General features: G+C 34.5%; 1 protein-coding gene across 1 annotated transcript in view; it reads left to right on the top strand.

The window, feature by feature from the left end:
• Nucleotides 1-15,985, top strand: part of adamts5 (ADAM metallopeptidase with thrombospondin type 1 motif, 5 (aggrecanase-2)) — a 54,940-nt gene that overhangs the window by 16,914 nt on the left and 22,041 nt on the right. The window contains exons 2-4 of the mRNA XM_016538057.1: nucleotides 9,064-9,196; nucleotides 9,270-9,437; nucleotides 12,681-12,964. Coding sequence (XP_016393543.1) covers nucleotides 9,064-9,196; nucleotides 9,270-9,437; nucleotides 12,681-12,964 — 585 coding nt within the window. The remainder of the gene's footprint in view (nucleotides 1-9,063; nucleotides 9,197-9,269; nucleotides 9,438-12,680; nucleotides 12,965-15,985) is intronic.

Genomic DNA, 15,985 nt, shown 5'->3' with positions numbered 1-15,985 from the left:
GCAGCGTCTCGTTCCCTCGAGGAACTAGGGTTACATACGTAACCTGAGACGTTCCTCTTCAGGAACTCGAGCTGCATCGGAGGACGCTTCGGGAACGAGAATGCCCACGCCGCCAGACTTTCAAATCTCGCCTAGTGTGGAAGCGTGCACAGCTAAGGCGCGAGAACAAAGGAGCCAGGAGTGGCTCGCATGTCTAGGCCATAATCAACAACACCTTGTAAGACTCAGCCAACAAATGCAGTGAGCAGCGCTGTCATCAGAAATCACCCTTAACAGTTGAAAGGATACTATGACAAAGATATCGCTTTACTCAGCGGACATTCAAACTAATGTTTTACTGTGAGTATGAGATTAAGCTGAAGAATGGATGCAGGTAATCACACTCACTCAATCCATCTCTCTCTCAAAATACTCTACATAAACAGTGAGCTTTTAATACAGTAATACAATAAGCTTTTAATGAAGCAACTCAACGTTCCTTCGTTACTAGTTCTAAAGTGACGTTTTCGAATTAGTAATGGAGGCTTGGGCTCATCTGTTAAACTGTCAACTTGAGACTTGTATCCGTGATGGAAGGAAGTAGTTCTGCACAAAAGAGGTTTTTAAAGACACTCTGTTGTTGTTTCTTATGTATTTACACACTCATGCCTCAAACTGTTGTATAAACGCTAGATTTACTGTTTTGAATCGCCGCATTTAATTTAAGAATGCGAGTACAGAATGACGAGTCCAGTGTACCATACTAGAGCAAAGTCCCTGTAATGCAAGTCATTTCACTCGGTGGCCATCTTTGAAACGAAATCAGTCTCTGTTGTTGTTTATTAAATAATATTAATCAATAAATAACATTTTAAGATCTTGAGACTGTTTTTATGAGTGAGTCAGCAGAAAATACTTTTATATTGAAAGACAATGAAACAGAGTTGTAAACAAGGAAGTTTTATTTTTACATTCAACAACACCTTGTAAGACTCAGCCAACAAATGCAGTGAGCAGCGCTGTCATCAGAAATCACCCTTAACAGTTGAAAGGATACTATGACAAAGATATCGCTTTACTCAGCGGACATTCAAACTAATGTTTTACTGTGAGTATGAGATTAAGCTGAAGAATGGATGCAGGTAATCACACTCACTCAATCCATCTCTCTCTCAAAATACTCTACATAAACAGTGAGCTTTTAATACAGTAATACAATAAGCTTTTAATGAAGCAACTCAACGTTCCTTCGTTACTAGTTCTAAAGTGACGTTTTCGAATTAGTAATGGAGGCTTGGGCTCATCTGTTAAACTGTCAACTTGAGACTTGTATCCGTGATGGAAGGAAGTAGTTCTGCACAAAAGAGGTTTTTAAAGACACTCTGTTGTTGTTTCTTATGTATTTACACACTCATGCCTCAAACTGTTGTATAAACGCTAGATTTACTGTTTTGAATCGCCGCATTTAATTTAAGAATGCGAGTACAGAATGACGAGTCCAGTGTACCATACTAGAGCAAAGTCCCTGTAATGCAAGTCATTTCACTCGGTGGCCATCTTTGAAACGACTCTCGGGCATGCAAGTGCAGCTTCTATCTCTTTGAATGGGGAAACATCAAATTCTCCAAAACTGTTCACCAAGCTTACGATTAAATTTCAGATTTGAAATCACCAATGGAATCTGACAACAACTGTCTCATAAATGTTGTTTCTTTTACTCAAATAGCGTAAAAAAAGCTTATTTTTAAATGTTTTTATTATCAAGCTAGACCAGCCAATGTGCATTTGCAGTCCTAAGCACGTCTCCAGAATGATGACTGTTTCTATAGCAACTGAGACTTCTAACGGCAGCTGCAGTGACGCGATGACTTTACCAATTAGCGATTGGCTCTTTTACTCAGAAGGCGGGGCTTCTGTTGATAGAGCAGCCATATTGAGCATTGCATTTGTCCCCATTTAAAAACTATACGAGTGACACATCTTGGATAAATGAAAGTATAGTACACAAATATCATTAAGATATTTGTGTTTCTGAATAAATGAATCAGCAATTGATTTCATAAAATCACGAGTCTGTTTTGATTTACAGGATTTACAGGTCAGAAACTATGACTTACATGAATAAAAATCACAAACATGACATTTGTAAATTAAATAATTTAATATATACAGATTTATTAATTAATATTTTTTTTCAAACGGATTATGAAAACCTAAATACAAGGAGATCTTTAGATTTTTAGAATTTTTATAGCTCTTTTGCTTTAGACCATCTATTAAAGGGGTCATATGATGTGATTTTAAGTTTTCCTTTCTCTTCGGAGTGTTACAAGCTGTTCGTGAATAGATAAGATCCCTAAAGTTGCAAAGACTAAAGTCTCAAACCCAAAGAGATATTCTTTATAAAAGTTAAGACACGTCCACGCCCTCCTAAAACGCCTCATTCAAACACGTCCCCACAGTTTGCCTGCCCGTTTGAGCCTGTATACTGCACACACACACACTATGTACTGTACACATAGAGGGTGTATGAATGCGTACAGACAGAGTAAATACTGTACTGTTTGTTCAGGAGTACGAGAGAGTTCATGTGTGATTTTTACATGTGATTTTATAAGACAAACATTTGTGCGTATTGTCTTTCTTTCTGTTCATAATCATGCATGTTTGGTCTAATGTCTCCTGCAGTGATTTCTAACATCCTATGATGTTGCGACTTGGACACCTCACCTCTCCAAGATACCTTGAAGGACCTATCTGAGAAGTAAGACTCAAACCACTGGCGTGTGGTTCCTGAGATGCAATTTTCTAATAGGAAAGTGTACACACACACACACACTATGTACTGAACACACAGGGTGTATGAATGCGTACAGACAGAGTAAATACTGTACTGTTTGTTCAGGAGTACGAGAGAAAGTTCATGTGTGATTTTTACATGTGATTTTATAAGACAAACATTTGTGCGTATTGTCTTTCTTTCTGTTCATAATCATGCATGTTTGGTCTAATGTCTCCTGCAGTGATTTCTAACATCCTATGGTCATGTTTGTAGCATTCTCTCACCGCTCCACCGCCGTCTGTCTGGGGCATTTCACACGTCCGGTGTTTCAGCTGCTATACGTTGACAGTTCACTGAAAACCTCTGAGATATTCTGGACGCTCTGAATCCATCCGTCTGCACTCCCGTTGTCCCAAATCCTTATGATCCATGCCAGCGTTGGGTAGCAACAGTCTGTGATCGGATCCGGCCTCAGCCGAGAAACTCAGTAGGATGAAGAATTTGTTTTTGGCACAAGAGGAGCTGATATGACTGACAAAATATGACAAAATATTATTTTGTTCAAGCAAACTTGATTTCAGAGATTTTCAGGAGCTCAGATGTTAGAGGAACAGTATCGTTTATTAAACCCATACAGCAAATAATATATATTTTCAAAAATATTTTTTTATATATTGCAAAATATACAAAAAAGGCCCAAAATATATTTACTTAAATATATTTTCTACCAATGTATTTTTTGACCATTTTAGGATATTTTTGAAAATATAGTTTACATATATAAATATATTTTTATAAGCATTTAACAATATATTTTGCCCTTCATATATTTCAGTCCAAGAAAATACATTAATTTAAAGCTAATTATAGTGAACTAAAACCATACAAAAAAACTTTAAATAAATGTTAACTTAAATAAAATATAAAAAACTTAAATTGTTTTATTTCACCTAATTGACAAGGCAAGATTTCTCATTTCCATTTAGTTTAACCTGACTAATATAATTAAAACTTAATCTGTTATATTAAAGTTTAAGATTTTGTGTTAATTATTTTAGAGTGTATGTATGTATGTATATATATATATATATATATGTATAACAGCTAAAACTAATACAAATGACATAAACACAACAAAATTACTAAAACTTTAACTAAATTTAACATGAAAGCAGAAAATATAAAAAATTAAATCTAATTTAAAATATCAAACAACAAAAACTAATTAAAAAAAATAACAAAAACAAACAACAAAATTACTAAAAACTTTAACTAAAGCAGAAAATATAAAAATAAAATCTAATTCAAAATATTAGCAAAAACTAATAGTATCTCAGCCATACTAAAAATAACACTGAATATGTGACATTTAAAGAAAAACTTTGCTGTCTATATAACATGTGAACATTTAACATAAATATAAGCTACTGTAAGACTGGAAATGTGTTTTCATGCCACTGAAAAACATTTTGAAATATATTTTGCTATATGAAGGTTGAAACTAAGCATATTTAATTTATGAATTAAATAACTATTTAAATATATAAATACATTGAGCTTCACTGTTTATAACATATATTTTGCATCTGTTTAAAATATATTTTGGACAGAAAAAGTATTTTTTGCAATATGGGATCCTTCTCATCCTAAGACATCTGATTTTGTAGATCCAAACAGGCCAGACGTGACGTGACTGAACCCCTTCACTCAGGCCAGTAGGCTACTGATGTTCCTCTCATCACTGATGGACTTGTGAGAACAGACCCCAGATCAGCAGCCCAAGGGCGTATGTTTGGCCCTGCTATGCCCTGTAAATCAGAACCAGGTGACAGAAACTCGCGGCGCTGTAGAATCAAATATCCAGAGTTGTCTGCTCCTCCCGCTCCTCTTCCTGTCTGTCTGCGTCGACATGTTTGCTCAGAACCCTTGCCAAACGCGAGAGGCGTCAGGATATCAGCATTCCCTTGTGTTTGTCTGCGTTTGCATGTGAGTCGATGTTCTGGACTGACCTGTGAGCACCTCATAACTCTTGGGATCGTTTCTTAGTGCAAAAAGCCTTTTGTTTTCCAGTAAATGCATCGAAACATTGATTATGATTATAAGACCGTTTGCAGAGAATATCTGTGAAAAGGTTTTTTTTCTTCCGTTTTTGCATTTTTACATTTTTTACATGTTTTTTAAGTTGAGATGATCTCAAGTTCCATGTTTTGATGTAACATACACCCAACGTCTGACGTATGGATTATCAAAAATAAATAAATAAATATGTAGGACAGGAGCTTGGTTCCAGTCCTTTTTAGTATTATTAATATACTTTTATAGTTTTTGTTAATATTTTGAATTAGATTTTATTTATACATTTTGTTTTCATTCTAATTTTAGTTAAAGTTTATTTATTTCAAGTAAATCATTAAAATTGTATTTCTATTATTTAGTGTATTTATTTCAAGTCCTGCATATGATATAAGTCTGTCTTTTTACTGGAAGATCCAGTTATGACAATTTGATTAAACAATACTAGGTCAAAACATTGTTTAAAAATGAAATGTGCATGAATGATTGTTCACAATAAGACCTATCATGCATTTAGAAAATTAGTGAATTTTCATTACATGCCGAATTTACTCCTAAATCCAACAAAATGTTTAAATGTATGTACACAAAATCTTTATGTATGTTTACAATTAGAAAAATAAAACAATGTGTCAATGCTAACAGGATTTTTTTTTTTTTTTTTTTTGCTGTGCAGCATGCATCTCTCCATGTGATCTGTAGTTGTAATTTTCCCATCAATATTTCCCTATTTTTCCAGCTCGTCCTTTGGCCAAAATATTTCCCTCAGGCAGGAATTCCTCAGAATATCTGTTCACATCAAGTTGCTCTATTCATTTCTGTGGAAACTCAACTTGCTTTTTAAAGGTTCTGAAGAAAATGTGAGTGGTGTTTTTCTGTGCAATACGTCCTAGCAACTCCCTAGCAACCATCCAGATGTTTCAAGCATCATGGCGGTGGGTTTTGCACAATGCAGACACTCACATTCACTGCCGAACATGTATAAATCTACTAAGAATAAGAGAAAAGAGCGAAAGCTGTAAGAATGATCAGTCATCGGTCAGTTCTATAGGAGTATGTGAACGTGAGCTTTAGATGCGTGAGCTCAGGCTCTCACCTGATTACACATTACACATGCGCTCCGCTGAGGTCATGAGCTAAACTCGTTTTCAAGCTGTTTACTGTGTTGCTTTTATAAATGTGAGAGTGTGAAGAGCCGCTTTCAGTCCAGGCTGTTTCCATGCGCTCGCACTGAACCAGCAAACATCAGCCTGTCTGACTGTGTTTGAGAGCATTTGCGTGTCTGTCTGTGAGGATTGATGGTCAATCACGTCTGACAATAAACATGAAAACATGTTCAGGACGTCCAGTGAAGGTCTGTGCTGCTGATGCTGTTGCTCTGAAACTGCAAATTATTCATAAAGTAGTTAAGCTACAGTCAAAATACTCATTGAAAACATTTTCAGACAGATTCACAGCTTATTGACAGCTTTGTGTTTTTTCATTGGTCTCATTGTTTGCAAATACCAATCTGATAAAGTGAGCACCATTGATGTTATTGTTTTTATTAAATGTTTTCATTAATTGAAATAAAGCTGAAATAAAAGGAAAGATAAATATTAGATGAAAAACATCAACTTAAAAATTAGAAATTTTGTCTTGGCAATTAACTGAAATGAAATGGGTTACAAAGTTACTAAAATTACTCAAACTAAAACCAAAATAAAAATAAATTAAATGAAAGCTAAATAAAAATATACAAAAAACTAATAACAATGACAAGTGCATGACAAAATTTCTAAAACTGGAAAATAATTTAAATCAGGCCTAAAAATATACAAATAAAAGCTCATTCAAGTATAAATAGTAGAACTAAAAAATGAAAAAGAAAAATGACTTGATTTGAGATTTTCAGGTTAGTGGCATCAGTTCAGAAGACATTCAAAAAGCCAAGTAGAAATAATATTTGGCTTTGCTTTCATTCTCTGAAATAATCAGTTCATATTTCCAGACCTCCACAGAATCTGTACAGATTTCCACAGATTCGGGATGTCTGCCATCCATTATTCTTGTAAATGTATTAAATATTTGGCCTAATTTGATAATGCTTTGATTTGTAATCAAATCTATTCTAATCTATCTAACAAACATTGTTGAATATTATGAATATTGTCAGCTCTGTGATGAGTTGTTTTACATAAAAGCATCTGCTAAATAAATAAATGTAAACATCTTCTTTTTTTTTTTTTTTGAACCGGGATTAATAAAAAAACATTATTGTTAATTAAAAAATTTATTTAAATAAATCTGAAATAAAATATAAATATAAGATGGAAAACCCTTTAACAAAAATTTGAAATATTGCCTAGGAAAATAACTAAATAAAATTTAAATTGAACCACTAAAATTAATAATGGGAAAGAAATAAAAACTAAAACTGAACATTTTCCTCAGAATTGCTCACCAAAGTTTTTTAGTATAATTTATATTTTATTACAAAATGTATTAATTAGAGGCCAAGCCCCGAAGGGGCGTAGCCCCTATTGCGTTTGTATGTATTCTTGTTATTATTATTCCTCCCCAATGAGAGTCAATGGCAGCTCTATGAACGGAACACAGGAAATTTATGAAAATTGGCACACTTGTAGTGGTGGTCCTGAATAGTGAGCTGACCTTTGGGGTCTCTAGGACCATCTCTATAGCGCCACCACCAGTTCAAAAATTCACTTTTCAAACAATTACTGTATATCTTTTCAAACCTTTGTTCTAGAAAAATGAAATTAATAGTTAATCTGATTTAATTAGTTAATCTGATTACTCTCCTCATGCTGAACACATTCAATAGCTTACATGAAGACTCTGCCCATTACATTACATTTTTCGCTACTCCTCCTTCAAAATTTGTCCAATTCTTCCCAAAATTGGCAGAGATGATCTTTGGACTGAGCCGTACAGAAATTACTGAACAGAATTTTGATATTCAGCTTTGATTAAAAGTTATTATGTTGTGAACTTGGCGATGTTGACCCAAACGTGGTTCAGAGGCTGTATCTCGGCCAAACTGTGATCAATCATATGCAATACGCTAATATGCTTCATCAACACCATGATCTGAGGGTCCATGCCCAATTTGGCAACAGTGCCACCTATGGATTATGAGATACAAAAAAATGGCTATTTTTTGCCAATAACCTTTGAACGGTTAGTAAAGAAATCATGATCTTGGTGTCTATGCATTCCTTTTGCTAGGATTGGCTGAAGTGTCCGCCATTTTGAAATTTGTCATAAATTGCAATATCTTTTAAACAATTTGACATATCGGCACAAAAATTGGTTGGGATCATTGACAGCACGTCCCGGAGGTACCTTAGAAGTTTGAACACAGCGCCACCTAGTGTTCCCAAGATGCAAAAATGCTTATAACTTTTGAAAACATTGTCCAAATTTAGTTATTTTTATATTCTTTCATTCCCTGGGTTATGCTGATTCTGGCGACCTGTCATTTGCCATTCTTCATTAATGTGCCCTTCAGCCATATTGAAGTAATTTTTCGCTACTCCTCCTACAAAATATGTCCAATTTTGTTGAAAATCTGATCAGATGATATTTGGACCGAGCTGCACAGAAATGACTGAACAGATTACCATTAACGAGAAATACCTCACCGAAGTACACCATGCCTGTGTTTTTTTGACATATGCTAGTTAGTTTAGCATGCTAACCAGTTGCCATTTTATTTGTCTATTTCATTTTAGTAATTGTAGTACTTCAACATAAATTAATTGATTTAAATATTTATTGTTTGTCTGTTTTAGTTGTAGTAATTTTCATACTTCAACATACATTTAGAAAGTTTTTCAAATTTATTTTTATTATTATTATTTTATTCAGCTTTATTTCAATTAACTTAATTGAAATTAATTAATTAACAACAACTATTTTCGTTAGCAGTTCCACCACTGATGTTCACTGTATCAACCCGATAATTAGATACATGAAATAATAAGTTAAACCTAAATGGCAAAAAAATTATAATAAATAAAAAATTTTAAAAATTGCAAAAGCTAATAACACAATTAGTAAAAATTAAACTCAAAGCAAAAAAAACTGAAAATATAAAAATAAAAGCTAATTTAAAAATATGAATAAACACTATAAATAATACTAAATTAACGCTGTTTGTGATGGTGTGGATGCAGGCACGTGTGAGCAATGGGTCTGATGTCCCATGTTGATGCTGATGTGTGCAGGATCTGTGCGGTCATCACTCGTGTGATACTCTCGGCATGGCTGACGTGGGAACCGTGTGTTCACCGGAGAGGAGCTGCGCCATCATTGAGGATGACGGGCTGCACGCCGCCTTCACCGTGGCACATGAGATTGGTAAACACACACACTCGAATGAACATCTATGTGCACTCTCACACAAGCTGATGACTTCACTTCCTGTGTGCAGGGCATCTACTGGGTCTGTCACATGACGACTCCAAGTTCTGCGTGGAGCGATTCGGCTCCACTGAAGACAAGCGGCTAATGTCGTCCATCCTGACCTCCATCGACGCATCCAAACCCTGGAGCCGCTGCACGTCTGCCACCATCACAGACTTCTTCGATGATGGCAACGGTGAGAAGCAATCGTGTTTGATCACATCAATTAGATTTTTCTTTTCTCAAAAATGTTGCAACATTATTTGGTAATGATTATAAGGCTAATTTCAATTTGATAGGATCAGATTCAAAACTGTTTTATGATACTGCTTGTTTTTGATTTTTAAGCAGCAATAATGTTGAAATCATGCCACATTATAGCAAAATGGGTCGCAAATTGCATTTCATGTTGACTAGTTTAATTTCCATTCTGGTTTATGTTAGTCAGTGTTTATAGTGAGCTGGTCGAGTATCAATTTAGTATTATTTATATACTGTCATAGTTCATATTCATAGTTTGAATTTATTTGACTTTTTAGGAATATTTTTAATTTATTAATATTTTACAGTTTTTATTTTAATTTGTTAAACCAGTCATATTAGATATTTTGTTATGTGCTGTGGTATTTTTATTAGTTTTTGTATTTAAAAAATGTTTTAAAATAATTTTAACTTATTTTAATTTACAATTGCAAAAAAATGCTGAATTTAGTTGAATACAATGTATTTTTGGCTATTGCTACAAATATACCCCAGCGACTTAAGACTGGTTTTGTGGTCCAGGGTCACATATATGTGTGACTGTAACACAAAGCATGTTTTTGCAAATACTTGAAATAAAATCAATAATTTAGCCACAATGCAGTAAAAACACAGGCACCAAGGAAGAGGTTACACTCTAAAACATCAAGAATATAAAACAGACACACACTCAAACACATGCTCACTTACACACACTCACAGACACATACACACACAACACTATTATACACACAAATGAACTGGTGTGGCTGTACTAGTATGACAAAACTGAGTCAGAAGATTCAAATAAGAGGTTGAAATCAGATTGATTAACCTCTGATAAAGCAGCCCTGTTCATATTTTTTACATTTTTGTTGAACTTTGGTGTTATGTGTAATAAAATGTCTTTCTTTTTGTTCATGTTTGACTGTAGTAAAATTAATAGAAAAACTGACATTTCAAACCAACATTAAAAATTTTTTTTTTTTAAATCTAAACATTTACAAAAAGTTGTCTTTGAGAATGTCCAAATATAAATCCAAATCCACAACTTAAAAAAAAAAAAAGTATTTATGTCTAAAAACAACTTGAGAATTTATAAGCCTTTTATATAGAGCTCTATAGGAATCTAGTGGCTAAACCATGGAATTACATATGTTTTATTTCTTTTTTTACTCCCACCAAATGGCACTAATTCAGTTTTCTTCAAAAATTGGATTATAAAGGCATTGTCTCTATTTTAACATGAAATACTGCCATAATTGAAAAGTAATAGAAAAATATTAGAATTTTTTTATTATTATTTTCATTGGGAAAAATTGATCTATGTGAAATTGAATAATTGCATAAATATTAAATAGTACCATGAAATTATCTCAAAATACAAAAAGAAAAAATATTATTGAACAAAAGTATATTACATTGATTTCACTGAAAATAAAAAAAAGTTACATTTCAGGTGTAACTTTTGACCGCGAAAAAACAAAGTGTGACTCCCAAATGAACAATAACAGAGGGTTAAAAAATAAAACATACCTAGCGTCCATGACTCATTGGAAAAAGTATCTTGTTATTGGACATTTTGTAACCAGGCATAGAAAAGAGTTTATTGACTATGTGGAAAAAATAAATAGAAATAGAAAAAATAAAGACATCTGCACACATATAATATTGCTGTCAAATTTTATTAAGCAGCTTTTGGCAATGTTTTGATCTAAAATAGTAAGAAAAAAAAAAGAAAGAAAAAGAAATGAATACTTTTATTCATCAAGGCTGCATTCAATTGATCAAAAGTGATGTTAAAGATATTTATAATGTTACAACATTTTCTATTTCAAATGAATGCTGTTCTTTTGAACTTTCTATTCATCAAAAAATCCTGAAAAATAAAATGAATCATGGCCCAAAATATGAAGCACACCTGTTTTCAGCATTGATAATAATCACAAATGTTTCTTGAGCAGCAAATCGATATATTAGAATGATTTCTGAAGGATCATGTGACACTGAAGACTGGAGTAAAGATGCTGAAAATTCAGCTTTGATCACAGGAATAAATTAGATTTTACAATATATTCACATAGAACACAGCTAATTTTAATTGTAATAATATTTCACTTTTTTACTATATTTTGATCAAATAAATGCAGTCTTGGTGTGCAGAAGAGACTTCTTTCAAAACATTAAAGGGGTCATATGATGTTGCTAAAAAGAACATTATTTTGTGTATTTGGTGTAATGAAATGTGTTTATGCGGTTTAAGGTTAAAAAAACACATTATTTTCCACATACTGTACATTATTGTTTCTCCTCTATGCCCAGTCTTTCTGAAACGCGTTGATTTTTACAAAGCTCATGGTCTGAAAAGCGAGGTGTGCTCTGATTGGCCAGCTATCCAGTGCGTTGTGATTGGCTGAATACCATGTGAATACCGAAAGCGTGTGATGGAAATTATTCGCCCCTTACCATACTGTGATGCCGTGTCCCAGAGCGACGAGACAAAACCCATTATAAACGAGGCATTTGTTGCATCCAGTGGGGACATAATTACGGATTATAATGACTTATACTGTCTTTTTACGCGTTGCGTTGCATCGCGCTGCGTAAACATAAAACCATGTCTGCATTTGTGATCGAAGAAATGACAAACAACAAGCCCTACTCTACACGGCCCAAAAAACTCGCTTTAAATATAAAAAATAAAAAATATAAAAACTCTTTAAATATAAAAAAACGCACTTACAGTCTTTGAGTCAGAACAGCCGGCATTGTAGCCTACTCTCCCAGGATCAGGAAACGGTCCTCCATAAAATGTGCTGCACACAGCTGAATATTTGGGTTAAACTGTTCTGGAACAGTGTTGTAAATACAACTTAACCACTGATTTCTAGTCGTGTCCTCTTTTGGAAGACCAAACAAAGTAGTTTCACTTTCACAACAACATCGTGACGTAGACATGTGGAGGCATGTTTGAACGTGGCATTTTAGGAGGGCGTGGACCAGTCTTAACTTTTATAAAGAATATCTCTTTGGGTTTGAGACTTTAGTCTTTGCAACTTTATGGACCCCTTTAAAAAATCTTACTGATCCCAAACTATGCGTTTGGGATCAGTACTGTGCATATACAGAAAATCAAAATTTTGCACACAATTTCTCCATAATCATCCTGACATATTGCTCTTGTGGTTTGTGTGTGTAGCTGAGTGTCTGTTGGACACTCCTCGTCTGCCTCTCTTGGGTCCGGAGGAGTTGCCGGGTCAGAGTTATGATGCGGTTCAGCAGTGCCATTTGGCCTTTGGGCCAGAGTACACTGTTTGTCCCGGGATGGACGTGTGCGCTCGTCTGTGGTGTGCCATCATCAGGAAGGGACAGATGGTGTGTCTGACCAAGAAACTGCCAGCTGTGGAAGGAACGCCGTGTGGGAAGGGACGGATCTGTCTTCAGGGGAAATGTGTGGACAAAACCCGAAAGAGACACTACTCGGTAAGAGCAGAGATTAAGATTGATGCGAAATTAACAAATGACTTGTTTGTTTTCATAATCTTTAATCTTAATGCCTCTGAAATGACTTTCATTTCAACTTCTTTTCAATGTCATCAGTTCCTCTTATTTATCATCTTTTGAAAAAGTCCCACAATATAGATTTTTCTTGTTGAATAACCTTTTTCACTTTGAATCAGGTTACATTATGTTAGTAAAACAGATTGGAAATTGCATTTCATGTTGACTAGTTTAATTTCCATGCTGTTTTATGTTGATCAGTGTAGATTTTGAGCTGGTCCAGTGTTATTTTAGTATTGCTTATATACTATTATAGTTTTTATTAATAATTTGAATTAGCTTTTATTTTTATGTAATAAATTTTAATATTTCTATAAATTTTTTAGTCATTTTGTTGTGTGCTTACTGCTTTTGTCATTTGTATCATGTTTTAATATTTCTAAATAGTTTTTATTTATTTTTATTTCAGTTTTAGTTTTATGTCTGTTCTTAAATACAAAATATTAGATATATGTATATTTGGAATCAATTAATATTTTGGCAATATTTTATAATCAGGTTGGTTTTATTTTCATTTTAGTTTGATTTTAAGTGATTTCATGTGCTTTGTCATTTTTTTTTATTTTGTATTTAAAAAAATATTTCTAAAACATTTTCATGTTAAAACAATTTTTTTACTTTATTTCTATTTAATTCAGTTAGTTGCTGAGGAAACATTTCTAATTTTCGCTTAGTTTAAGCTAATTTTTATTAATACACATACACAGACACACACACACACATATACACTGAACTAAATTATAAACGCACCACTTTTGTTTTTGCCCCCATTTTTCATGAGCTGAACTCAAATGTCTAAGACTTTTTCTATGTACACAAAAGGCCTATTTCTCTCAAATATTGTTCACAAATCTGTCTAAATCTGTGTTAGTGAGCACTTCTCCTTTGCCGAGACAATCCATCCACCTCACAGGTGTGGCATATCAAGATGCTGATTAGACAGCATGATTATTGCACAGGTGTGCCTTAGGCAGGCCACAATAAAATGCCCAGGTTGAGACCCCGATGAGGACGATGAGCATGCAAATGAGCTTCCCTGAGACGGTTTCTGACAGTTTGTGCAGAAATTCTTTGGTTATGCAAACCGATTGTTGCAGCAGCTGTCCGGGTGGCTGGTCTCAGACGATTTTGGAGGTGAAGATGCTGGATGTGGAGGTCCTGGGCTGGTGTGGTTAAACGTGGTCTGCGTTTGTGAGGCCGGTTGGATGTACTGCCAAATTCTCTGAAACGCATGTGGAGACGGCTTATGGTAGAGAAATGAACATTAAATTCACGGGCAACTTTGAGAGAAATAGGCCTTTTGTGTACATAGAAAAAGTCTTAGATCTTTGAGTTCAGCTCATGAAAAATGGGGGCAAAAACAAAAGTGTTGCGTTTATAATTTGTTCAGTATATATTTGTCCAAATAGTGGGGTTCTGTGTAGTTTATTTATGGAATCCCGCAAGTTTTGACGTCATCTGTCATGGCGCTCACTGACTGACTGCGCTGCTGTGTGATAGCGCGGGGCTTGTTGATCCCCGCTCTCGCTGAATTTCTGACCATTACCGCATGCTCCCATCCGCTCCCGCTCCTTACTTTTGACACGTGATCAGTCAAATCTGACTTCTGCAGCTCGTGTTGGATGCAGGGTTGTTGTTGTTGTTTTTTACACAAAATTGGGCTGCTTTTAAACTGTTGCCATGGGTTGATTTTCCCCAGTGGGTTAAAGGTTTGAAATATTGCATAAATTACATTTGGTTGAAATGCTTGAACTGAAACATTTTGCATTCAACCTGTAATAAAACTGTGCTAAATGTTTTGGGCCACAATAGCAGGAAGCATTTGAGCTGTGTTTATGATAAATGTGCATAACAGTGACTGTAAAATATGTATTTTAGGGATGGAAATTACATTTTTATATTTGGGACATGGTAATTGCGCTACTTTGGGCTGTTTTTTTTTTTTTACTAGCATTGGCTTGGGATGCACAATTAAAATGATGTAATAGTTGTGATCATTATTTTACCTTCCATGATCATTCAGACACCTGTGTGAACTCATTGCCCTGTTAGCTCGGAGAGCTTTATTTTCCCTCCTCAATAAGTTTTGTCAGTTGTTTTGTTTATTGGTCTAATTCTTGTTTCTTGGGTTGCATTTGTTTGTCACTCAATTAATTCTCTTGTGCTTCGTTCCCCCCTTCTGAATTATGTTGTATTGATAAGGAGTTATCACAAAGTAAGTCTGTTTAGTTGTGCTATCTTACAATCAATATATAGTAAATGTATGTTAAAGTGTCGCCAATGTAGCCGGTTAAAACTTGGAGTGGCGATGAGGTCTTAAAATGTATGGAAAGAGTCTTAAAAAAGGTCTTAAAAGGTATTAAATTTAACTCCATGATTCCTGTAAATACCCTGTCATAATCATCATAGTAATCATAGTCATTCTGCTCACCAGTTAAACTTCATTATATAGTCATCCAACCTAGTCTTTCTGAGGAAGCTGGTTGACCAAGGACATTAGACAATGTTCGTCCTGTTGTGCCTTTAGACAACTTGCTCTCATTTGTCCATTTGAATCGCACCCATTTTCTTAACACATCTGGGCCCGTATTCACAAAACATTTTATCTTACCACTAAGAGTTCTCCTAAATAGCACTAAAAGTTTTTAGTTAAGAGTTTTCTTTTAAAACCTATTCACAAAGCTGCTGAGACAAGGAATAGAGAGAAGTCTTAAGCTAAGAGTAAGGGCGGGGTTGACCTCGTTGCTATGGATGATGTCAGCATGCTTATGCACACAGTGATTGGCCGATAGTCTCTTCAAAGGCGATACCTTTTTAAAATCACATTATCATTAAATGTTTCTAAAACATTTACGTTCCGAGGCAGATTGCTAGCAAATGCCATTTTAGGACAGTTTGTGGTTTGGTCTTAGTGACTTAGGAGTCCTCTTCACTGCTCCTAAC

The sequence above is a fragment of the Sinocyclocheilus rhinocerous genome, unplaced genomic scaffold (assembly GCF_001515625.1).
Source record: "Sinocyclocheilus rhinocerous isolate Xijiao unplaced genomic scaffold, SAMN03320098_v1.1 scaffold2051, whole genome shotgun sequence".
In the NCBI taxonomy this organism is placed as follows: domain Eukaryota; kingdom Metazoa; phylum Chordata; class Actinopteri; order Cypriniformes; family Cyprinidae; genus Sinocyclocheilus; species Sinocyclocheilus rhinocerous.
Note: the sequence above shows the minus strand (reverse complement) of the source record. Positions and strands in the feature narration are given on the sequence as shown.